The sequence below is a fragment of the Saccopteryx leptura genome, chromosome 2, assembly GCF_036850995.1.
Source record: "Saccopteryx leptura isolate mSacLep1 chromosome 2, mSacLep1_pri_phased_curated, whole genome shotgun sequence".
NCBI lineage: Eukaryota > Metazoa > Chordata > Mammalia > Chiroptera > Emballonuridae > Saccopteryx > Saccopteryx leptura.
Window position 1 is genome coordinate 295896358 of NC_089504.1, and position 26015 is coordinate 295922372.

General features: G+C 47.1%; 1 protein-coding gene and 1 long non-coding RNA gene across 11 annotated transcripts in view; one reads left to right on the forward strand and one right to left on the reverse strand.

The window, feature by feature from the left end:
• Positions 1 to 1781: 1781 nt before the first annotated feature.
• LOC136391104 (uncharacterized) lies at positions 1782 to 24830 on the reverse strand. Of its 5 annotated transcripts, none has more exons than XR_010748816.1 (7): positions 24718 to 24830; positions 23423 to 23682; positions 22662 to 22792; positions 17122 to 17220; positions 12326 to 12624; positions 4450 to 4591; positions 1782 to 2172 (listed from the first exon to the last, which is right to left on the reverse strand). It is a non-coding gene; the product is annotated as an uncharacterized lncRNA (long non-coding RNA). The 5 variants fall into 5 exon arrangements; XR_010748815.1 differs by having other exon boundaries at positions 4385 to 4591; XR_010748817.1 differs by lacking the exon at positions 1782 to 2172 and adding an exon at positions 3764 to 4004.
• The window catches only part of ST7 (suppression of tumorigenicity 7), a 307405-nt gene continuing 305238 nt past the window's right edge, over positions 23849 to 26015 (forward strand). The window contains exon 1 of one of the 6 annotated variants that reach the window (XM_066362540.1): positions 23849 to 24802. In XM_066362540.1, the coding sequence (XP_066218637.1) occupies positions 24325 to 24802 (478 nt within the window). In that variant the 5' untranslated portion in view covers positions 23849 to 24324. The remainder of the gene's footprint in view (positions 24803 to 26015) is intronic. The other 5 variants (XM_066362542.1, XM_066362539.1, XM_066362541.1 and 2 more) reach the window with 5 other exon arrangements.

The following is a 26015-nucleotide window of genomic DNA, read 5'->3' on the forward strand; positions in this document are numbered from 1 at the left end:
TTTTAGAAGGGAGAGAGGAGCAGGGGAAGGGACGTATTAATTTATTGTTCAATTCAGCTGTGCATTCATTGGTTGCTTCCCATGTGTGCCCTGACTGGGAATCAAACCTGCTACATTGTTTCAGGACAAAGCTCTGAATCAGCTGAGCTAACCTGCCAGGGCCAACTTGCTTTTCTAACATGTATTTTTATATCACTGAAGCTAAAGCAAAATATCCTGTGCGTTGGGTGCATTTTATGTTTTAATTTCATGTTTGGCATCTCATGTGGTCAGAAATGTTATTGCTGTGTCTCACTGAGCATTCCAAAATTCTACTCAAAAGGAAAAACAGTTTGTGTTTTTGAACAAGAGTCTAGGTGAGATCAGTGGTGGGATTTGGCTGGTTCGCACCAGTTGAGCAGAACTGATATCTAATGTTTTGTTAAGTTCAGTGAACTGGTTGTTAAAATGGCACTTGAAATCAGGGTTCTCTCTAAGGTGGGCGCCTGGGCAGCTGTCCAATGTGGAAATCACATATTTATATTCCTTACTCTTTTTAACATTCGTCTGCACAACAGCGTATTCTAAGCGCCTGTGGTAATGTTCATTCCATCCATAGGTGAAAACCATTGCAAGTGAGGACGCCAATCAAGATGCAATATGGAAATACCTTAAATAAGAGTTTTATTGTTTTTGTCAGGTACTATTTCATATTTTTCATTAATATTTTAAAACTTTGTTATAATCGTCTGACCTGTGGTGGCACAGTGAATAAAACATCGACCTGGACAGGCTGGTGAGAGGCATGGGACAGTCTCCCTCACAGTCCCCAGAAAGCACCAATCCTGCCAAGACTTTGATCTCAGAGTTGTAGCTTCCAGGACTGTGAGAAAATATATTTCTGTTGTTTCAGTCACCCAGTTTGCAGTACCTGGTTACAGCAGCCCTTGGAAATGAATGCACACGAGATGCTGCTATGCTTTTGTATCAAATGTAAGCTGCTGAACAGGGAATTTTGTCTGTTTCATTTACTGGAACATAATTAGTGCCCAAGAAATAAATGTTCAATAAAAGAGTGTCTTCTTCATAGTTCACAGCACAGGGCACACAGGACAGACAAAGGTCCTTCATTCAGAGATTACACTCTTCATCCATCACTGTGGACCTCAGCTGTGGTTGGGTACCACGTGCCTGCCACACCCCCTGCAGACATCTGCAGAGCCCACCTGATGCAAAAAGGTCTCAAAAGCAGTGTGGGGAGCAGGTGCACGGCCACATGGCCTTGTGGCTTTCAGGCCTGACTGATTACAGTGCTGAAGAGACCTTAGAAATCATACTCCAGCTGTTTCATTTTAAAACACAAAGCCCACAAGGCCCACTGAGGGTTTAAGGAACTCCCTGATGGATCCCTTTCCATGGCATAGACCCCAGATTAACTTCAAACTTGGCTGAAAGACACAACAGCATGGACACTTTCAATATATCTTCCATGTTATTTTGCCTACTCAAAGGTCCCTTCCTCCTTTCCTCCCTTCCTTTCTCCCTTCAAAAAAACCAAAAAACAAAAAAATAAAAAGAACCACATCGACCTGGAACGCTGAGGTTGCCAGTTCTAAACCCTGGGCTTGCCTGGTCAAGGCACATATGAGAGTTGATGCTTCCTGCTCCTCCCCCACTTTTCTCTCTCTCTCTCTCTCTCTCTCTCTCTCTCTCTCTCTCTCCCTTTCTCTCTCCCTCTTTCCTCTCTAAAATGAATAAATAAAATCTCTTTAAAAAAACACAAAAAGAACTTGGTTATAATCTAGTTTTGTGTACCTTCTTTTATTGTTTTTATTTAAATATTAAATGCATAAAATAACAAAGTACCTTTCAGTATATCGGGGTTTTGTTATATTTAAAACGGTCATTAGGGCAGAGAACCGGTTGTTAAATTATTTTAATCCCACCACTGGATGAGATCATATTTCTGAAATTTTCACCGGAGAAATGGTTTATGTGGCAGTTCAGGAGAGAAGCCAGCAGGTGTCAATGTTCTCATTTCTGGCTAGTGACGTCCAGACACATTGAAAGGCTGAAATAAGGCCACCATGTGCTGTCTGACCGCGTGGAGCACCTGGGCTGGTCATGGCTTGGTGGTTCCTCAGTGGAAGGACACTGCTGGTTCTGGGGAAGAACCTTTTCATAGTCAGCATCCTAGAAAAAAGGTCTTTATGAGATGGAAATATTTTTTTTCTTTTTTGAAGAAAAAATATTTAGCAATAAATTAAGGCAATGTCCACTAACACTTAGAGAAAACTTGGGGTATATTCAAACAAATAGTACAGTGTTTCTTAACTTTTTTTTTTTTCTGAAGCTGGAAACGGGGAGAGACAGTCAGACAGACTCCCGCATGCGCTCGACCGGGATCCACCCGGCACGCCACCAGGGGGCGATGCTCTGCCCCTCTGGGGCGTCGCTCTGCTGCAACCAGAGCCACTCTTAACACCTGGGGCAGAGGCCAAGGAGCCATCCCCAGTGCCCGGGCCATCTCTGCTCCAATGGAGCCTTGGCTGCGGGAGGGGAAGAGAGAGACAGAGAGGAAGGAGGGGGAGGGGTGGAGAAGCAAATGGACGCTTCTCCTGTGTGCCCTGGCCAGGAGTCGAACCCGGGTCCCCCGTACACCAGGCTGACGCTCTACCGCTGAGCCAACCGGCCAGGGCCAACTATTTTTGAAGTCAAGGAATGTTTTAAAAATCTGAAAGCTATGATTCCTCTTCTGACAAAAGTGCACATGTGGCTGCACATTCATACTCACCGATCTCTCAGTACACATGCTCCCTACATGTGTTCCTGTTCCCTGTAGCCTGACGTCTCCCGATCTGGGCAATGATCAGACCTTTTATAGAAAACATTATATCGCACAACTTCACAGTTTGGGTTATTTTTTTAAAATCAGAATTTATTTACTTTATAAACTTTCCTCCAACTCCCTGAGCCCGGCACTTGGCAGTGTGGCTGAGAATCAGACAGTGAAAGCCTTTACTTGCTAGGGGAAAGACAAGCCTTGAGCAAGTCAACAGGAAAATCTCAGAGAGTGATAAGTGTATGTAGGAAACAAAACGGGAAAACCTCTGAAGAGATGGCATGTAAGCTAAGCAGTGAGACAGACAGGGAGGTAAGCCCACGAATAGAAAACACCAGGTGGTCAGGAAGACAAGTTAAGACCAGGTGATCAGCCCTGGCCAGTTGGCACTGCGGTATGGCATCAGCCTGGCATGTAGAAGTCCCGGGTTCAATTCCCAGTCAGGGCACACAGGAGAAGCAACCACCTGCTTCTCCACCCCGCCTTCCATCTCTCTTTCTCTCTCTTCTCCTACTGCAGCCATGGCTCAAAATGTTCAAGCAAAGTTCGCCCGAAAAAAAGTTGCTGAGCAACAGAGCTGCGGCCCAGACAGGCAGAGCATTGCCTGGTAGGGGCTTGCTGGGTAGATCCTGGTCGGAGTGCATGCGGGAGTCTGTTTCTGCCCCCACTGTCTCACTAAAAAAAAAAAAAAAAAAAGACCCGATGGTCAGAAGGAACTCATGCCAAAATGTCACCACCCCTTCACTCCCTATTTGAAAATGTAGAGGTGGCTGATTTTTACCTTCCTTCTGCCTGCTTAAGCTTCTGACCCACATGTGCAGTTGATCAAGGTTTGACCTCCATAGGACCTTCTTAGGATGGCAGTAATGAACAGTCTGCCATCCTGACCCACAGCACAGGCATGAACATGGCTACCAGGGTGAGGGGAGTCACTTGACGCTGAAATGGAGAAGTCCACCATGCTGCCTTTTCCAAAAAGCTCACCTTTTTGCATAAGCCCACTTTGTCCCAGCTTATATTATACAAGCAGCCAGGCAGAACCAGTGTCCGAGCCAGTTCACTGGACCTTCCTCTCCTCTGTGCTGCCTCCTTTGTGCTCAAGCACAAGCTTAATAAAATCTGTCTGGAAATTTCTCTGGGTTCCTTCTCAGTTTCCATCTTGGGGAGCCTAAGAACTGTAATGCTGGTAACAAAAGGAAGGTGGAATTAAACACACTAAGAGCATTTCTAGAAAGGGAATAGTTTCTGCAAAGGTCTCCAGTGTTGGCAGCGAGAACAGCACCAGGTGTTAGACCTGTGGAGTCAGACTGGACCTCACTTCAGCAACCTTGGTACTTGAGTTCTGGCTAAAAAGGAATTCAGAGCCAAGACCCAGACTACAAGAGAAAGTCTATTTAAAAAGTTGCAGTTAGAAGTGAGCATAGAAGAAAAGGGCACAATAAACAAGATACAGAGGCAAAAGGAGGCCCATTGGAATTTAGGAGAAAAAAGAAAGGCAAGGAAAATGCCCCTGGAGAGAGGGGTGGGGAAAGGCCTGGACGTGCTCCATAGAGAGCGCCTCACCTCGCTGGGTCCTCTTGCCAATATTTATCTGCAGGTTCAGGGGAGGATCTAGACAAAATATTCACCAGTTTTCCAGGTGTGTCCTTTCAGAGTCATGGTCTCTACAGATTGGTTGGTGTCAGGGCAGGGGTCATTCATCAATGCAGCTGGTCCTGACAGCAGCCATAGCATTGCTTGTCTGGTTCTGCTGCTTTTCGGGGCCTGAAGCTGAAACACAACTGAGGCCTTGATATTACTTAAGGGTTAATGCTGAAGGGAGTGGCTGTGTAAGGCCTGCATAGGAGTCATATGAGTCCACTTTTTGGCCCCTGGTTTCTCCTCCAAGGCGGTCTACCACATGACCAATGTTGGGCAGATAGAGTATATTATGCTCACTTTGTTAAATATGACGCTGCCCATGAGGAGGCCATTGCCCAGGTGATATTAATGTGTGTTGGGGGTGGGCTAAAGGCAGGCAGAATCCTTGTAGCCTGGGGCTTGGTTTTGGGATTAAGCCTTTCCCACCCTTTTTGATGTGGGGCGGTACAATCCAATCATGCCTCAGAGAAGTGACTTTATATTAGAGACTTCCCTATTTTGTATATTGGATTGAAGGTTTTGAATCTACACTTGTAAAGCCAGCGGCCACGTCCACTATCAAAGCAGCCCAGCCAGTGCAGGTTCGCATTGGATTCGGACAGTCGGTAAAGAAACAACGGAGCCACAAACTGGTGGGCCATAGTCTTTAATTCTAGCTTGCACCTGGCGGGCAAGTAAAAACACACACTGGGCTCCAAAACCCATTCACATTCAGTGCTCACAAAGCTACTGACTTATCCGAGTTTCCTAGAATCAAAGGTTTCTAGCCATCCAGACTTATTCTCCTCTGTTCCCCATCCCCTTCCCTATCCCAGATACAAACTCTACACAAACTGGCATCTCACTCAACACTCCGCCATCTTAGCTGCTTCTCCTGGCCTCCTCCACGTGGCCTCCTTCCGCTGCTGGCTCTACTCTCTCATGCTAATCATCCCAGGAACCAAGAGCTGCAAGCTCCCGTTCTACCCCTATTTTATAGTGTAGCTTCACAACCTTTAATCCAATATACAAAATAGGGAAGTCTCTACTACAAAGTCACTTCTCTGAGGCATGATTGGATTGTACCACCCCACATCAAAAAGGGTAGGAAAGGCTTAATCCCAAAACCAAGCCCCAGGCTACAAGGATTCTGCCTGCCTTTAGCCCACCCCAACACACATTAATATCACCTGGGCGACGGCCTCCTCGTGGACAGCGTAATCTTTAACAAAGTGAGCATAATACATTTTATCTGCCCAATAACACTATAAAATGGGGGCAGAACGAGAGCTTGCTCTCTTGGTTCCTGGGATGATTAGCATGAGAGAGCAGAGGGAGCAGAGCAGAGAGCAGAAAGAGGTCATGAGGCCAGGAGAAGCAGCCAAGATGGCAGAGTATTGAGTGAGAGGCCAGTTTGTGCAGTTTGACGCTGGAGAAGGAAGGAGATGGGGAACAGAGGTGAATAAGTCTGGTGAGCTAGAAACCTTTGATTCTAGGAAACTCGGATAAGTCAATGGCTTTGTGAGCACTGAATGTGATTGGGTTTTGGAGCCCAGTGTGTGTTTTTACTTGCCCACCGGGTACAAGCTAGAATTAAAGACTATGGCTCATCAGTTTTTGGCTCCACTGTTTCTTTGCCGACTGTCTGAATCCAATGCGAACCTGCATGGGCCGGGCGGCTGCTGTGATAGTGGCCCTGGCCGTGGCTGCTGGCTTTACATTTGGCGTAGTCTGTGGCAGGATTCGATACAGATCGGCAAGGAGCCTTTGAGTGGTGGAGTAGAGGACAGGCTGCTGTTAGGGTTCCCCATGGCTGTCCTTTTGGGGATTGTAGGCTGGCTGACTTTTACAGCCATGTGTGAGGAAACCGAGAGCTCTGTGGAAGAGGCTGCCTGGGACCTGCAAACCGAGCAGTGGAAGGAGATGGAGCAAATGCAGGAGAAACCGATGCTGACCCTGGAGCTGGAGGAAATGCTGGAGGAGGAGGCTAACCAGGTGTTCGAGATTCGCCTGGAAGTGGAGCAAATGCTGGAGGAGGATTCAGAGGTTCGTGAGTTGCAGCTTGCCCTGGATGTTGCAGAGAGCCAGCAGCGGCGGGAGGCCAGGGCTGAGGCTGAGGCTGAAGGTGAGGCCGGGTCCGGAACTGCAAGGTTTGCGGAGCAGAAGGCAGCAGCGGACGGAGGCTCGAGCCCGGCAGCGGGAGCTGGTGTTTTCAGTTCCTCTTTGGAGGATGAGGAGAATCGGACTGGAGTTGTGATCCGCAGTCTCCATAAGATGGGAGCCCAGCTGGAAGGAGCACCTACTACAACCCTGGTAGGTCTGCGATTTTGGGGACATAGGATGAACGTTATCATGCTCTCCAGAGCCAAGATGGAAATGCTGACTGCCATTGCCACGTGCTCCTCTTTGGGACAGTGTAAGACCTGCGAGGACGGCAGGGATGAGGGGGGTGGCTGATGCCCCATGTACACGGACTGATTTCCTGGACTACAACCAGAGTGGGCATTGGCTCCTTTGTTGGATGGATTTACGGATTATGGATTTTGGACAATGTGAAATACCCTGATGGGGGTGGGGGGAGGCTTTGTTAGAAGCACTCCCCTGCCCCAGGAAGTTTTTCCCGTGGCTAGAAAGAAGGCCGAGGACATTTTGCGCTTTGGGCTAAGTGCTGAGAGACTGGTGAAATGTACCTTTGTAATTGTTGAAACTGTATGATTTTTGCTGTTGTAATCTGTGTAATGTGCCTAATATCCTTGCACAGGGATGCTGGTGATGTAGATTGTGGGTAGTAAAGTGAGCATAGGGGTGGATTGTTGGGCAGATAAAATGTATTATGCTCACTTTGTTAAAAATAGGTGCTGCCCACGTGAGGCCATTGCCCAGGTGATATTAATGTGTGTTGAGAATTGTAGCCTGAGGCTTGGTTTTGGGATTAAGCCTGTCCCACCCTTTTTGGTGTGAGGTGGTACAATCCTATCATGCCTCAGAGAAGTGACTTTGTATTAGAGACTTCCCTATTATGTATATTGGATTAAGGGTTTGGATTTCTACATTATAAAAGGGAGGCAGAACGGGACTGGCTCTTGGTTCCTGAGATTAGCATGAGAGAGCAGCAGAAAGAGGCCATGTGGCCAGGAGAAGCAGCCAAGATGGCGGAGTATTGAGTGAGAGGCCAGTTTGTGCAGTTTGACGCTGGAGAATGAAGGAGATGGGGAACAGAGGTGAATAAGTCTGGTGAGCTAGAAACCTTTGATTCTAGGAAACTCGGATAAGTCAGTGGCTTTGTGAGCACTGAATGTGAGTGGGTTTTGGAGCCCAGTGTGTGTTTTTACTTGCCCGCCGGGTACAAGCTAGAATTAAAGACTATGGCTCATCAGTTTTTGGCTCCACTGTTTCTTTGCCGACTGTCTGAATCCAATGCGAACCTGCATGGGCCGGGCGGCTGCTGTGATAGTGGCCCTGGCCGTGCCTCCTGGCTTTACACTTATCCAAGCATAATTGGATTCCTCATGAGAGTGCACCACCCAGATCATACAATCAGTCAAGGGTGTGGGGAAAAGCTTAGTCCTAAAACCAAACCTTAGGCTACAATGACCTGGCCTGCTTATAGCCTGTCCCCCATACCCAATATAAGTCACAAGAGAGCAAACATATATATCATATTTACAAACTTATTTGACCAACAGAGGCCATGTGGCCAGGAGAAGCAGCCAAGATGGCGGAGTGCTCAGTGAGATGCCAGTTTGTGTAGTTTGTGTAGAGAGAAGGAAGGAGATAGGGAACTGAGGAGAATAAGTCTGGTGAGCTAGAAACCTTTGATTCTAGGAAACTCGGATAAGTCAGTGGCTTTGGGAGCACTGAATGTGAGTGGGTTTTGGAGCCCAGTGTGTGTTTTTACTTGCCCGCTGGGTGCAAGCTAGGATTAAAGACTATGGTCCACCAGTTTTTGGCTCTATTGTTTCTTTACCGACTGTCCGAATCCAATGCGAACCTGCATGGGCCGGGCTGCTCTGATGGTGGCCCTGGCCTTGGCTTCTGGCTTTACATTTGGCGTAGTCTGTGGCAGGATTCGATACAGATCAGCAAGGAGCCTTTGAGCGGTTGAGTAGAGGACTGGCTAGTGTTAGGGTTCCCCATGGCTGTCCTTTTGGGGATCATAGGCTGGCTGACTTTTACAGCCGTGTGTGAGGAAACTGAGAGCTCTGTGGAAGAAGCTGCCCGGGACCTGCAAACCGAGCAGTGGAAGGAGCTGGAGCAAACGCAGGAGAAACAGATGCTGACCATGGAGCTGGAGGAAGCGCTGGAGGAGGAGGCCGACCAGGTTCACGAGATTCGCATGGAAATGGAGCAGCTGCTGGAGGAGGATTCACAGGTTCGTGAGTTGCAGATTGCCCTGGATGTTGTGGAGAGCCAGCAGCGGCAGGAGGCCGGGGCTGAGGCTGAGGCTGAGGCTGAGGCCGGGTCTGGAGCAGCAAAGTCTGCAGAGCGGAAGGCTACGGCGGCCTGGGGCTCGAGCCTGGCAGCTGGAGCTGGTGTTTTCAGTTCCTCTTTGGAGGATAAGGAGAATCAGGCTGGAGTTGCAATCCGCAGTCTCCAGAAGGTCAAAGCGCAGCTGGAAGGAGCACCTACTACGGCCCTGGTAGGTCTGCGATTTTGGGACATAGGGCTGGACAAGCTTGCCAGAGCAGAGATGGAAATGCTGACTGCCATTGCCACATGCCCCTCTTTGGGACAGTGTAAGACCTGCCAGGATGGCAGGAATGAGGGGGGTGGCTGATGACCCACGTGTGTGGACTGAGTTCCTGGACTACGACTGGAGTGGGTATTGGCTCCTTTGTTGGATGGATTTACGGACTACGATTTTGGACAATGTGAAATACCCTGATGGGGGTGAGGGGTGGCTTTGTTGGAAGCACTCCCCTGCCCCGGGAAGCTTTTCCCGTGGCTAGAAAGAAGGCCCAGGACATTTTGCGCTTTGGGCAAAGTGCTCAGAGACTGGTGAAGTGTACCTTTGTGATTGTTGAAACTGTATGATTTGTCATGTTGTAATTTGTGTAATGTGCCTAATTTCCTTGCACAGGGATGCCGGTGATGGAAATTGTGGGTAGTAAAGTGAGCATAGGGGTGGATTGTTGGGCAGATAAAGTATATTATGCTCACTTTGTTAAAAATGACACTGCTCACGTGGAGGCCGTTGCCCAGGTGATATTAATGTGTGTTGGGGGCAGGCAGGATTGTTGTAGCCTGGGGCTTGGTTTTGGGATTAAGCCTTTCCCACCCTTTTTGATGTGGGGTGGTACAATCCAATCATGCCTCAGAGAAGTGACTTTGTATTAGAGACTTCCCTGTTTTGTATATTGGATTAAAGGTTTGGATTTCTACACTATAAAATGGGGCCAGAACGGGAGCTTGCGCTCTTGGTTCCTGGGATGATTAGCAGGAGAGAGCAGAGGGAGCAGAGCAGAGAGCAGCGGAAAGAGGCCATGTGGCCAGGAGAAGCAGCCAAGATGGCGGAGTGCTCAGTGAGATGCCAGTTTGTGTAGTTTGTGTAGAGAGAAGGAAGGAGATGGGGAACTGAGGAGAATAAGGCTGGTGAGCTAGAAACCTTTGATTCTAGGAATCTCGGATAAGTCAGTGGCTTTGGGAGCACTGAATGTGAGTGGGTTTTGGAGCCCAGTGTGTGTTTTTACTTGCCCGCCGGGTGCAAGCTAGAATTAAAGATGACAGCCCATCAGTTCTTGGCTCTGTTGTTTCTTTACCGACTGTCCGTATCCAATGGGAACCTGCATGAGCCAGGCGGCTGCTTTGATAGTGGCAGCGCTGGCTACTGGCTTTACAACCAACAATAAGAAAGGTCAGGGGGTCTAAACCACATGGCCAGCGTTCTGCTAAGGAGGAAAGGTCACCCCGGGGCGAGGTTACCGTTTGCCCAGTTTTGCCCATTGCTAGACACCTGGGGCTTCCTGCCTGGTGACCCTCTGTGCCTGGCCTGTAGTCCTGGCTCTGCTCAAGTCTCTTACTGGTACCACGCTGGATGGAATGAGTTCGGGTAGACCTGAAGAGCCATGGACGTTTTCCTCAATCCCTCCCTTTCTCTTATCCCTCCACGTCCAGTTGACAGCAAGTCCTGCAATTTGACCTCCAGAATATACTGTAAGTCATTCCACTCCTCTCTACCCCAATGTCTTGCCCTCATACAAAGCCCCTGGACTGTGGAAGCAAACCAGGTTTCTGCTTCTACTCATTTCTCTCTGATCCATTCCCTGTGTACTGGCCGCCGCGGACTGGGCTATTTATACCCACAACCGACTAAAAAGTTCTCAACTCCCCTGTTACCCAGGTCTCTGCTGCCCCGTCTCACCTCCTCCCTCTCTCTTCTTCCCTTCTCGATTTCCTGCCTCTGGTCTCCTTTCTGTGCCTGGAATGCAAGTCCCGAGGGCCTTGTCCCTGGTGTTCCCTTTCCCGGGGTTCTCCTCTCCCTTCTGCTGTTCCCACTTCACCCTTCACAGGACTTGCCTTTTCTACTTTGCAGGTCTCAGATCAAATATCACCTCCTGAGGTCTTTCCCAAACGTCCTGCTCCCCCACCCAAGTTATAATAATCTCTCTTTATCTTGATTTTATTTCTGTGGTGGGATAATAGTTGAAGGACTGATTCCTTTGTTTCTTCATGTTTGTTCTCCCCTCCTTCCCTAAACCTGTTTTTTTTTTTTTAAATAAGAGGAGGGGAGATAGTGACACAGATTCCCACGTGCTCCCAGATTGGGATCCACCTGGTAACCCCTGTCTGCTGCCGAAGCTTGAATCAACTGAGATATTTTTAGTGCCTGAGGCTGATGCTCAAACTAACAGAGCTATCCTCAGTGCCTGGGGGCTGATGCTCGAATTGAGCCACTGGCTACAGGAGGGGAAGAGGGAGAGAAGGGCGAGAGGGCGGGGAGAGAAGCAGATGGTCCCTTCTGTGTGCCTGACCGAGAATTGAACCAGAGATGATCACACGCCAGGCTGATGCTCTATCCACTGAACCACTGGCTTACTCAGACCAGAAGACACAGAGCTACAACTGCCTACGGGGAAAGAGTGCGAACTGGGAACAAGGACAAAGCCTCGTGTTTCCCATTCTGAGCCTGAATCTAAGAGCTGCGATACAATAGCACATGTACTGACAGGATATCGGCCGAGCCAGATTTTCATCCTGCCTTCCACGCCAAGCAAGCCCTGTGAACTGTGCGCTGCGTATGTGTGTGGGTGGGGTGAGAGGACACACCAGTAGGGGCAGAGAGAACTAAACATCCGAGAGTTCAATGCTGTAGAGGGCTCTGCACCCCGCTTCTTGCAGCCAGTCCGCTAACTACCAGTAGCTCAAACCAGGGCCGTGCACTATGCCCAGGGTCCTTGTTTAGCCCATTGCTGGTCCTTGAAAGCTAGAAAGCTAAGAAGAATTTCTGCATTATTAAATGGTTGGGGAAAAAACCCAAAAGATAACATGTAACAGGTGCTTTAAAGTATACAATGTATTGCTCTAAGTCTTTGCACTTGTTAGCTCATTTCATTGTTTTTACAACAACCCTAGAAAGCAGATATTGTTACTCATTGAATACATGAGGAAACGGGAGCGCTGGAAGGGATCAGTGAGAGTCAAAGATCACACAGCCGTGGTAGTTCAGCTGGACTCTAACCCAGAGGCCTGTATGTATTTAGATTATACAGTATTTAGAATTTTGTCAGGAAAAAATCATGAAAATTTGTTTTCTTTCTTTATATAAAGTACCTGCAAAATACCTTCGATTTTACCTCTTGGCCTGCGAAACCTAGAATATTTTACTAGCTGGTTCTTTACAGAAAATGTTTGCAGAACCCTGCTTCACACCATAAAGACACTTACTACTATTGAAGAGTTCCAGATGTAGGTGATTCCGGGGTTCAGCCACTCAGTGAGGACATCGAGGATACAGTCATTTTCTGTCTCTTTGCTTCACCATTTGTAACATGTGGCTTTTGTGTTGTTGTTTGTTTAGTCTTCTCATGGTCACAAAATAACTGCTGCAGCTCCAAGCTTTGCAGCTGATAGAGTGAAAGAAGCTTACACTGTGCATGTAGAGAGGCCCAATCTCCGCCAGTATGGAGTAGATGCTGACAGTAGCAGACCAGGATTCAACAACTGCACCAACTGCCAGACAGAAACTGAGAAGTAGATAAGATTTCCCCATTTAATGGTGAGGCACACTATAACCCCAGGACTTAGAATTAATACCAGTGAGAGGAGGGGAGAGAGGGAGACAGACTCCCGCTGGCACCCCCACCAGGATCCACCCAGCAACCCCTGTCTGGGACGATACTCTGCCCAGCTGGGGCCATGCTTCCAATGGAGCCATTTTTAGCATCTGAGGAGGAGGCTCCACGGAGCCATCCTCAGCACCCAGAGCTAATACGCTTGAACGAATCGAGCCATGACTATGGTAGAGGAAGAGAGAGGAAAAGAGAGAGTAAGAGAGAGAAGGGGGAGGGGTGGAGGAACAGATAGTGGCTTCTCCTGTGTGCCCTGACTGAGAATTGAACCTGGAACATCCACATGCTGGGCTGATGCTCTAACACTGAGCCAATTGGCCAGGGCCTTAAATTTTCTAAGTCTAAAAAACCAACTTGTTTGAGATGTCAAAAAAATAAATAAATAAAAATAAATAAATAAACAACCCTACCCTTCTACTCTCTAGCTCAACATCATTTCAATTCAAAGGAATGGCACAGAGCAATAAACAGATCTATAAAGAATACTCAATAAATGCATTTAAACAAGATAGACCAAGGTAAGTGCCTCTTTTTGGAATAAGAGTGTAATATATGAGACATAGAAGTAAAAGTAATTAAATGTGCATGGAAGCAAGTTATTTCCCACAGTTTGTCCAACCAGTCAAATTTGACAAGTTAATTCAGATTGGCTGATAATGCGGACATCTTCAGCTCAAAGGCTGAATGAGAAACTTCGATCAAGAGAATACGGTAAAAATAGTATTATAAAGATAATTTTGAGAAGGAGGAAAACTCAAGGGAATTATAATCCATATTCATTGTCATTATTAACAAGGAGATAAGTCCCATTATAGTTAGATGTGCATAAGGTGCTAAATGTAGCTTTTGTGCAATAGCATTGAAATGCAGAATAGAAGGGAAACCTGGGCAAAGTAAGGAATAAAGATTAGAATTACAAGGAAGTCCTCACTTAACATCATGGATAAGTTCTTGAATACTGACTTTAAGAGTATTATACCGATGTTACCATAGGCTAACTGATATAAACAGTTAAGATATTATAGCATATTTCTGGTCACAAAAACATGACTAAATTTCTAAATAAAGACCCCCAAACACCTCTAATATTAAACATTGAAAAAATGTGAGCTGTACATACATTTAAGAAAGATTAATAAAAACAAGTCAGATGATGATTTTCCAACCAGTTCAGGATCCCTGGGTGGCCAGAGAGAGCCTCTCCCAACAGCTCAGGACACAAAGTGGGCACCCACCCGGGACAGGATGCCCGTCTGCCCCAGGGCCACTCACACCCACGCCCACACTCAGACCAGTGTAGACATACACACATGCCAATTCACTTCATTAGCATATGTTTGGGAAGTGGGAGGAAACCCGAGTCCCCAGAGAGAACCCACACAGACATGAGAACATGGAGACTCCACAGACAGTGGCCCCAGATGGGAATCTGCCGCGTCCCACGCCACGAGTCTATTCCAGGGTCTCGAGTGGGAAATGGTATGAAATTGAATTGAGAGATAGATAGAGACTTAAAGATATATACAGGATGGGATTGGGAGGATGCCATGGCTCCTTGCCGACAGTCACTACTGTTCTAGCTGCAAAAACATGGCGCCCCCAGAAAGACATCCGTCTTTTATTACTGGACCAGGTGGACTATTAGCAAATCAATCACGTTTCCAAGGCAACACAAGAAAACCACCAGGTGCAGAAAACCCCCCACCATCTTAACTTTTAAACAAAGAAGTAACTAGCTTCCAATCCTTCCAGGGAACATGGGTTGGCAGAACGACAGAGAAGCACAGCCCTTTGTTAACTTAATTAGGCAGGTGTTGGGCAGATAAAATATATTATGCTCACTTTGTTAAAGTGGCGCTGCCCACATGGAGGCCATTGTCCAGGTGATATTAATGTGTGTCTCTCTGGGCAGGCAGAATCCTTGTAGCCTGGGGCGTGGCTTTTGGATTAAGCCTTTCCCACCCTTTTTGATGTGGGGCGGTACAATCCAATCATGCCTCAGAGAAGTGACTTTGTAGTAGAGACTTTCCTATTTTGTATATTGGATTAAAGGTTATGGATCTACACTATAAAATGGGGGAAGAACAGGAGCTTGCGCTCTCTTGGTTCCTGGGATGATTAGCATGAGAGAGCAGAGGGAGCAGAGCAGAGAGAGCAGAACGAGGCCATGTGGAGTAGGCCAGGAGAAGCAGCCAAGATGGCAGAGTGCTGAGTGAGATGCCAGTTTGTGCAGAGTTTGTTACTGGGAGAAGGAAGGAGATGGGGAACTGAGGAGAATAAGTCTGGTGAGCTAGAAACCTTTGATTCTAGGAAACTCGGATAAGTCAGTGGCTTTGTGAGCACTGAATGTGAGTGGGTTTTGGAGCCCAGTGTGTGTTTTTACTTGCCCGCCGGGTGCAAGCTAGGATTAAGACTATGGTCCACCAGTTTTTGGCTCTATTGTTTCTTTACCGACTGTCCGAATCCAATGTGAACCAGCATGAGCCGGGCTGCTGTGATAGTGGCCCCGGCCCTGCCTCCTGGCTTTACATTTGGCGTAGTCTGTGGCAGGATTCGATACAGATTGGCAAGGAGCCTTTGAGTGGTGGAATAGAGGACTGGCTAGTGTTAGGGTTCCCCATGGCTGTCCTTTTGGGGACCGTAGGCTGGCTGACTTTTACAGCCATGCGTGAGGAAACTGAGAGCTCTGTGGAAGAGGCTGCCCGGGACCTGCAAACCGAGCAGTGGAAGGAGCTGGAGCAAATGCAGGAGAAACAGATGCTGACCCTGGTGCTGGAGGAAGTGCTGGAGGAGGAGGCCAACCAGGTGTTCGAGATTCACCTGGAAATGGAGCAAATGCTGGAGGAGGATTCAGAGGTTCGTGAGTTGCAGCTTGCCTTGGATGTTGCGGAGAGCCAGCAGCGGCGGGAGGCTGGGGCTGAGGCTGAAGCTGAGGCCGGGTCCGGAGCTGCAAGGTCTGCGGAGCAGAAAGCGGCGGCAGCCCGGGGCTTGAGCCTGGCAGCAGGAGTTGGTGTTTTCAGTTCCTCTTTGGAGGATGAGGAGAATTAGGCTGGAGTTGTGATCTACAGTCTCCAGAAGATGGAAGCCCAGCTGGAAGGAGCACCTACTGCGGCCCTGGTAGGTCTGCGATTTTGGGACATAGGCCTGGACATGCTTTTCAGAGCAGAGATGGAAATGCTGACTGCCATTGCCACATGCTCCTCTTTGGGACAGTGTAAGACCTGCGAGGACGGCAGGGATGAGGGGGGTGGCTGACGCCCCATGTACGTGGACTGATTTCTTGGACTACGACCAGAGTGGGCACTGACTCCTTTGTTGGATGGACTTACGGATTACGGATTTTGGACAATGTAAAATACCCTAATGGGGGTGGCTTTGCTGGAAGAACTCCCCTGCCCCGGAAAGCTTTTACCATGGCTAGGAAGAAGGCTGAGGACATTTTGCGCTTTGGGCATAGTGCTCAGAGACTGGTGAAGTGTATCTTTGTAATTGTTGAAATTGTATGATTTGCCATGTTGTTGTAATTTGTGTAATGTGCCTAATTTCCTTGCACAGGAATGCTGGTGATGTAAATTGGTGGGTAGCAAAGTGAGCATAGGGGTGGATTGTTGGGCAGATAAAATATATTATGCTCACTTTGTTAAAGTGGCGCTGCCCACATGGAGGCCATTGCCCAGGTGATATTAATGTGTGTCTCTCTGGGCAGGCAGAATCCTTGTAGCCTGGGGCGTGGCTTTTGGATTAAGCCTTTCCCACCCTTTTTGATGAGGGGCGGTACAATCCAATCATGCCTCAGAGAAGTGACTTTGTAGTAGAGACTTTCCTATTTTGTATATTGGATTAAAGGTTATGGATCTACACTATAAAATGGGGGAAGAACAGGAGCTTGCGCTCTCTTGGTTCCTGGGATGATTAGCATGAGAGAGCAGAGGGAGCAGAGCAGAGAGAGCAGAAAGAGGCCATGTGGAGTAGGCTAGGAGAAGCAGCCAAGATGGCGGAGTGCTGAGTGAGATGCCAGTTTGTGCAGAGTTTGTATCTGGGAGAAGGAAGGAGATGGGGAATTGAGGAGAATAAGTCTGGTGAGCTAGAAACCTTTGATTCTAGGAAACTCGGATAAGTCAGTGGCTTTGTGAGCACTGAATGTGAGTGGGTTTTGGAGCCCAGTGTGTGTTTTTACTTACCCGCCGGGTGCAAGCTAGAATTAAAGAAAATAGCCTATCAGTTTTTGGCTCCATTGTTTCTTTACCGACTGTCCGAATCCAATGCGAACCTGCATGGGCCAGGAGGCTGCTGTGATGGTGGCCCTGGCGATGGCAGCTCCTGGCTTTACAGTAGGTGAGGTGGGGGGTTGGGCCCAAAACCTGTCCCCTAGATATCCAAACTGCAAAATACCCTGTTTATTTTTCAGTCCCCAACAGGAATCAACTTCTTTCTCCTTATTAATGTTGATATGAAGTACCATTGGAGGAAATGCTGTTATTCAAGGAGCTGCTGCAATATTAGAAATATAATTAATTTAGCTAGAGTGATGTGCAATCACATTACTTAATACTAGTCTGAAATATGTTCTAAGATAAAAATAATTTGATTTATCTTTTTTTCCCTTTTTTTTAGATTAGGTTTCAGCATAGGGTAAATATGCAAGATGATTATGAAATTTCCACTTTAATTTTCATCCCTAAGTATAGTCCTACACATTAGAAATGAGAACAAAATAAACAATATAACTGATAACATTTAAGGGAGTACATTTTGGTTAAATAAAGGAATCAATTCTCAAATTAAAAAAAAAATAAATGCTATGTCAATAAAAACAATTTTTATGTTTAAGTGAGAGGACGGGAGATAATGAGACAGAGTCCTGCATGCACTCCAACTGGGATCACCTGGAAACCTCTGTCTGGGCTGATGCTCAAATCAACCGAGGTATTATTAGTGCCTGAGGATGGTGCTGGGACCAATGGAGGAATCCTCAATGCCCAGTTCCCAGGGCAATGCTCAAACCAATCCAGTCACTGGCTATAGGAGGGGAACAGAGAGAGAAAAGGAAGAGGGTGGGGGAGAGAACCAGATGGTCACTTCCCTTGTGTGCTTTGACCAGGAATCGAACCTGGGAAGTCTATATGCTGGGCCTATGCTCTATCCACTGAGCCACTGCACAGGGCCAATAAAAACAAATTTAAGCTTATGCACAGCCTATCGGATGTTTCTTATTCTACTAATAATTATATAACACCAGTCTCACCGTATTTGTTTTTCCTTTCAATGCAACAGATTAATTGATGTGTCTAAATTTTTCAGGTGCTTTGGAGATGTGAGTGCATAAATTTGAAATTTGAAGCCAAACCACAAAATAACATGCTAGGCACATGTAAAGCCAGTAGTTACGGCCAAGGCCACTATCACAGCAGCCCGGCCCATGCAGGTTCGCATTGGATTCGGACAGTCGGTAAAGAAACAAAGGAGCCAAAAACTGATGGGCCATAGCCTTTAATCCTACCTTGCACCCGGCGGGCAAGTAAGAATACACACTGGGCTCCAAAACCCAGTCACACTCAGTGCTCACAAAGCCACTGACTTATCCGAGTTTCCTAGAATCAAAGGTTTCTAGCTCACCAGCCTTCTTCTCCTCAGTTTCCCATCTCCTTCCTTATCCCAGATACAAACTCTACACAAACTGGCATCTCACTCAGCACTCCGCCATCTTGGCTGCTTCTCCTGGCCTCCTCCACGTGGCCTCCTTTAGCTGCTGGCTCTCCTCTCTCCGCTCTCTCATGCTAACCTCAGGAACCAAGAGCGCAAACTCTCATTCCGTCCCCATTTTATAGTGTAGAAATCCAAACCCTTAATCCAATATACATAACAGGGAAGTCTCTAATACAAAATCACTTCTCTGAGGCATGATAGGATTGTACCACCTCACACCAAAAAGGGTGGGACAGGCTTAATCCCAAAACCAAGGCTACAAGGATTCTGCTTGCCCCTAGCCCACCCCAACACACATTAATATCACCTGGGCGACTGCCTCCTCGTGTTATCTTTAACAAAGTGAGCATAATACATTTTATCCGCCCAACAGCACAACAGCAAGCAAATAGCATATTATTTTTTACTTGTCTTAGAATTATTTTATATAGTGGTTATCACTAGTCATATCTATATATAACAAAGGTATCTATAGATAACAAAGGTATATATAGATATGACTCTTGTTCCTGAAATTCTACCCAGTCATGGAACAAAATATGCAGTTTAAAATAAAATAATAAGAATAACTGATGTTTTACATATACAGAAAATTTCAGACAACAGATTTTATTTATTTATTTATTTATTTATTTATTTATTACAGAGACAGAGTCAGAGAGAGGGATAGATAGGGACAGACAGACAGGAATGGAGAGAGATGAGAAGCATCAATTATTAGTTTTTTGTTGCAACACCTTAGTTGTTCATTGATTGCTTTCTCATATGTGCCTTGACCGTGGGGCTACAGCAGACCAAGTAACCCCTTGCTTGAGCCAGTGACCTTGGTCCAAGCTGGTGAGCTTTGCTCAAACCAGATGAGCCCACGCTCAAGTTGGCGACCTCGGGTCTTGAACCTGGGTCCTCCGTATCCCAGTCCAACGCTCTATCCACTGCACCTGGTCAGGCAGATTTTATTTTGATTAAAAGTGCTATAATAAAAAACTCTTGAATTTTAGTACCATGGATAAAAAGAAAAATATACTATTATTATTTCTACACTATTTAAAATGCAACTAAAAAACTAATTATCTTAGAGTATCTTCCCAAGAGTAAAGACATTGAGTACAATAATCAAGAAAAAAGAGAGTAGGTAGCACTGTTACATATCATGATTAGTTAGCCTAGGAAATAAAAGATGACACAGAATTTTAGAGGGTTCTTAATATATGTTTCTGTTCTTGTTTTTGTTGAATACATCTGATCTCTGCTCACAGAATTTTTTTTTTTTAAGTCTCATTAATTTTCCCCTGGTTTTCCCTCTTGATTATATTTCAGCAGTGTAAAAGGGAAGACTGTGTTGACTAGCTACTTCTTTCCAAAGGAATTTTATGTTTTCTTTTCCTTTGAAAATGAGGAACCATCCTCTACTGGCTGGAGCAGGTTTTTACGGTGAATATAGGGTTAGGTTGCCTTCAGTTCTCTACACAAGGCTAGGATTGTTTTAGTTTGCATTCTTGCTACCAGAATTATTCTGTATGCCAATAAAGCTTATCTTATTAAAATAATTTTGATTTTTTAAAACAAATCAGGGATGTAAGGAATTTCACTGAGCCTATGAAAGGCTTTACATAGAAACTAGGATCTCTTTTTTAAGGAATAGAGAACAGAAGTAAATGTGATTATAATTCTTCATGAAATTTCTATACCTAGTCATTGTGAATCTTTCACTGTAAGATTACAATGTATATGCATGTCAACGATGGAAATGCAGTCTTTCTTATACATGCACTATTACATGTTGGGGACCTTCCTCCCAAGTTTTACTATCTATATTATCTTTTTAACTCTACACGGGTAGTTGAAATTCCACCTGTTTAGTACCCTATGAGAAAGTATGTTGTCTTGAAGAAGAAATGGCAATTTCCCCTTCAAACCTGTTTGTCTTCTCTCCTGGTTCCCAGAAAACTAGGTTAGATTTGAGCTATCTAGGTCTAGGTAAGTCACTAAATATGGATAACTAATTAGGATGTTATCCATTAACATACGATATTGACTAATTCATAAATTCAACCAATGAATGTGGGTAGGATTTTAAAAAATTTTATACAAAATCCAAAAGTCAGAATAGTTATTTCTTGCACTTTAATCTCAGATGAATACTGAAAACCATTTACAAAAATAGGTTCTTAAACTTACAACAAAGTATAAAACTAAAGACTATGAAAGCCAATATATGCATACATACATCCAAACACCATTTATAAAACAAAGTTCTTCCCTAATATATTGGTTTCTTATTCAGTTTAGATATTTTATCAGACTAAGATATACATTTAATCAAACATATAAACCTATTTAAGATATATTGCAGCCCTGGCCAGTTAGTTGAGTCACAGTGTCATCCGGAAATGACAAGGTTGTGGGTTTGATCCCGTCAGGGCACACACAGGAAGCAACTGAAGAATGCACAACTGGGTGGAACAACAAATGAATGCTTCTCTTCTCCCTCCCCTCTCTCTCCCTTCCTCTCTCTGTTGCTTTAAAGAAAATAATAAATTAAGCCCTGGCCAGATAGCTTGGCTGGCTGGAGTATTGTCCTAGAGTGTGGAAGTTCCTGGTTTGATGGTTCGATTCCTGGATCAGGGCACATACAGGAGCAGCTTAATGTTCCTGTCTCTCTCTCTCTCTCTCTCTAAGCCTCTGTCAAAAAATTAATAATAAAAAATTATAAAAAAGATAAAATATAATTAAGTCCTGGCTGGATAGCTCTGTTGGTCAGAGCAGTGTCTGGAAGCACAGAGGTTGCCGGTTTGATCCCTGGTCAGGGCACATACAGAAACAGCTTGATATTCCTGTCTGTCTCCCTCTCCCTGCCACTCTCTTAAAAAAAAAAAAAAAAAAGAAAGAAAGAAAGAAAGAAAAAAAGAAAGAAAGAAAAAAGATATTGCTTTTACACAATTCCTATAAATTAGTGGTTATTTAACTGCTAATATACAATCCACAGGTGGTTACACTTTCAGAAACAAACTTCCAAGAAAGCTCACTGTTTGGTCAAAGACCAAATCTTAACTTTACCCTTAAATTAAATCAATTAAATCCAAGTGTAGTATTCTTTGTAAAAGGTAAATTTTGGAATTTCTTTTGCTGTAACTGATTTTTTATTATTTTATACAGCACTCAGGAAGTGTTTACTGAACATGTACCATGTGCCAAACACAGTGCTATTTGTTCTTGGAGGTACAGAGGACAAAAATACACAACATACTTAACATTAAAGACCTCTATTTATTAACAGAGGAAAGATATTGACCAGGAGTCATGCTCAGCATTTTTATTATGCATCTCACTGAATTCTGCTAACACCCCATGTAGTAGGTACAAGTGTAACCCATTGTACAGGTGAAGAAAATGGTTCAGGGAAACTCAGTAGCTTATAAAGAGCATGCAGATGGTGAATAGCAGGCTCAGGCACAGAGCCGCAAATTGTCTGGCTTCAAGGCTATACTGTAAAAGTCCACCATAAGCTTCCTACTGCTCCATCTCAGGGAAGACACAGCGAACTCCGGGAGCAGGAGGGAGCTGGTAGTATTTCAAGTACATCTCTAAATGCACTGTTCTCAGGCAGTTCTGGCAGGGAGAGAAGGTTGGGTGGGAAGTCTGGCACAGGCAGTCCAAAGGTGTGAAAGAGAACGGTAGGAAGAGTACCTAGGGTGGGGTACCAGGCTGCGTAGGTTGGTAGGAGCATTCTGCAAAGGATATTGTTTCCTGTCTAGATTTTACCCTTTAGGTAGGCACTGATGTGGAAAAGGAGTAGATAAGAGGCCTTGAAGATTTTTTTAAAAATTTTTCTTTTATTAATTTTAGAGAGGAGAGAGAATGAGAGAGAAAGAGAGAGAGAAGGGGGAGGGAGAAGCAGGAAGCATCAACTCCCATATGTGCATTGACCAGGCAAGCCCAGGGTTTTGAACCGGTGACCTCAGCGTTCCAGGTTGACGCTTTATCCACTGCGCCACCACAGGTCAGGCGGGGCCTTTACGATTTTAAGCAGGGAGTGAATTGTCAGATTTGTGCTTTCAAAGGCAAAGAAGCATGGTAGAAGGTGAATGGCGGGGTAGGGGGGTTGCTGGTGATGGGGAAATTGGAGGCAGGGGGCCCAATGCCTTGTTCTCCATGAGATGATCAGGCCATGAGAGACCACAGGTTGTCTTGGGAGAATAGAGAGAAGTGATAGATATGAGACATACCTCAAAATTTTCATATCCAGTTGAATGTGGAGAGGAAAGGAGGTAAGAGAGAGGAATGTAGATGTGATGATCCTCAGATTTTTGAACTAGGGAGCTGGAAAGGTTGTAGGAATTCCCGGATGGAACTCTCTCTGTCGGGAGGAAGTAATGAGTTCCGTTTTAGATGTGAGGAGCTTGAGGTGACTGTGGACCATTGTACTGATCAGGAGGCAGCTGGATATATCTGGGTTGTCATTATTTATTTACAGTCCCACTCAAGAGCCACCCTCTACCCACCTTTAGCTTTACCCAGCCTGTCCTATCCATCACCAAGGTCTATTAATGCTACCTCCTGAATATTTCTTTAATCCTCACTTAATTCTCTGTACTGGTAATTTGGATTAGTGTGTGCAATGCCAAATAACTGCGAATACCTTACCGTCTCTACAAGACCCTTCAAAATCAGATCACCTTCAGTTTTCTCTCTCTTGACCCCAAGAGATCATGCTTGTCCGGCTTCTGTGTCCAACCTCAACCCTGTGCCTGGATGCACACCTCCAAGAGGCAATGATGAGGGAGACAGGGCTGACACTCCAGGCGCCTCTAGTCAACGTCAGAAAATTGTGGTGCAGTTGAGTCATAGGGATGTCCCTTCTTTGAGATTTACTGACAGCAAAAAGACAGGTCCCAGGATGTTTCTTTAAATTAAGTGGGGAATCCTATCACAGAGGACCTGCTGGGTTACTTGATCATCATATAAACTAGATGCTTTGTGTACTTACGCTGTTTTAGTTTACTGAGAATCCAGGTGCCATTGTTGGATACAAAATTTGTTTGGGAGTGCGTTGCCACAAGTAACTATAAAGTATGTGTGTGGATCCTCTTTTCTATGCCTGTACCTCCCGCTGCAAGAGATCCGGTGTATGAGGAAACTGACAGCTGTGGGGCCGGAATCAGTGACACCGTGAGCAGTTCTGTCACCTATGCCATAGGTCGGTCCTACACGTAAAGGCTAACGGAGCTTGTTTCACTATGGGGGAAACTGCAAGTAAGCAAAACAAAAATGACAGTAAAATATTCGCTGGACACTCAGAATTCTGAAAGTCTTGGCTGTATATTGGACAACCTGCAATTGCTTCGCTGCCATCGAACACCTAGAAAGGGAAATGATTTACAGACAGAAGCCAACTTTAAGTTTTTATTTGGCAAAAGCAACATTTTTTTTTAGCACAGATGAAAAATGTTTATGATTTACTTCTTGTTTAAAATAGCCAGGTGGGAATAGGCCAAAGTTATCCCAGAGACGTGTTTCTACTAAAAACAGGCCAAGAATTGTTTACACTGTGATCGCCCCCCAAATTGGGGTATAAGTAAGCAGTCTTTCAAGACATTTAGAAAACGCCCGCGCTGATTCAAGGACGACAGCACAAAGGGAAAGAGCGATGCAGCGCAGCGCCCCCGAGAGCCAGTCCCGAGCCCGGGGCGCAGCCCCCAGCCCCGGGCAGCAGCCTGTCCCGAGCCCGCGGGGCTGCCCAGCCAGCCGGACGCTGAGCGGGGGCGGCGCGGGCGACGCTGGGCCCGGGCGGTCTCACTGCACGCGAGTTCTGGCTCGCGTTTAAGGCGAATGTCCAGGCGCTGGGTGCCTCAGTTTCCCCACCTGTACAAGGAGGGCGCCGAGGACTGAATGCGCTCCCCCGCCCTCGGCGGGCCTCGGCACAAGAAGCGCCCCCGCGCCCCCTGCGCTTTCACCCCGGGAGGAGCGTCCCGGCGCCCCCGGCCCGCGGCCCGGGATCCGAGCGCAACAAGCCCGGGCGGCCCGGACCGCGCAGCAGGCCACGTGACCCGCCGCCGCGCGCGGCCTCCGGAGCCCGCACAGGCTGGGGAGCGGCCGGCGGCCCGAGCGCTGGCCCCGCGCAGTCCGCCCGGCCCGGCCCCGACCCCCGGCCCCCGGCCCGGCCCCGGCCCCCGGCCCCGGCCGCTCGCGCCGCGGCCGCCCGGAGCAGCGCGGAAGATGGCCGAGGCGGGCGCGGGCCTCCTGGAGCAGCTCAAGTCCTGCATCGTGTGGTCGTGGACCTACCTCTGGGCCCTGTGGTTCTTCCTCGTGCTCTTCCTGGTCTACGTGCTGCGGGCGCCCCTGCGGCTCAACGACAACCTGAGCACAGGTGAGGCCGCGGCCGCGCCCCTCCCCCACCCGGAAAGTTCCGCGCGGGCGGCGGGGGGCCCCGCGGACGCCCCCTCGGGGTCTGCGCCAGCCCCGCGCGCTCCGCGAGTGACCCCGGCTCCTCCTCACCCCGCCCGGCCGCGGGTGCGGGCCACCGAGTGCGGCCAGGCCACGCGTCTGTGCCCGCGCCCGCGCCCCGGGGAGCTGACCTGGCGCCGGGACGGGTCGGGGCGCCTGGGTCGGGGCAGGGGGGGGGGGGGCGTCGCTGTGACTCAGACGGGGACCGGGCTCCCGAGGGTGCTCGGAAGGGCACGGATGACGTGTCAGTCTCCAGACCGTGTCGGAGGGCCGGGGAGGGCCGGAGCCGGCTCTCGCGCTGCGCGGGCGCGTCCCCCGCCAGCCCGCGGGGACGAAAAGGGATGGGAACCGCGTCCCCGTGAAGTCGCGGCTGCCAGCCGCGTCACCGAAACCAGCCACACGGGCAGATCGCGGCGACGGTGACTCCTGAGACCGTGCAGAAGCGAAAAGTGCACTTTGCAGGAAGGGTTCCTGGAAGTCTGGCGATAGTTGTGGGACTGGTTAGCGTGGTCGTTTTTTTGTTTCGCCATTCCTCGGGAAGTTCTTACAGTCCTGAATGTGTGTCCCTGTTTATTTTCTACCTGGCGTGTGCTTTTACATACTCTGGGAGTCCAGGTGTGGAAATGCACGTTCCCGCGTGGTGGCAACTGCGCCGACACAGTTTCTAGAACACTTGAGATGGTGCACTTACTGTGCCAGTACTTGTGCGTTTAAATATAAACCCCAGACATCTTGATTACTTCAACTGGAACTCCTGTTCCTATTTACATTGGCTTCATAGTATCCCTTGGGTTAGTACCCCTGCCAAGCAGACAGGATCTGAGCTCTACGATCACTTACCACTTAATACTGGGTCCAGCCATCCCACCGACACCAGCTTCTTGGCGTTTCACCTTCCAGATTGGCTGCTTGTCACAATACTCTCTTCCTGGCTTTATGTAAATATGTCTCTAAGACACCTTTTAGTCTCAAAGTCCTATCATTTTAAGAAGCTGGTTGAATGTATGTAGTAAGGGAATCTTATATTTATTGGTAAATGGGTTTGATTTTTTCCCTCTCAAAAAAGTCATTGTAGGATTTTAAAAATGTAAGTTTCTCATTTAAAGTTTTTATTTCAGAACACACATTTGTATGTT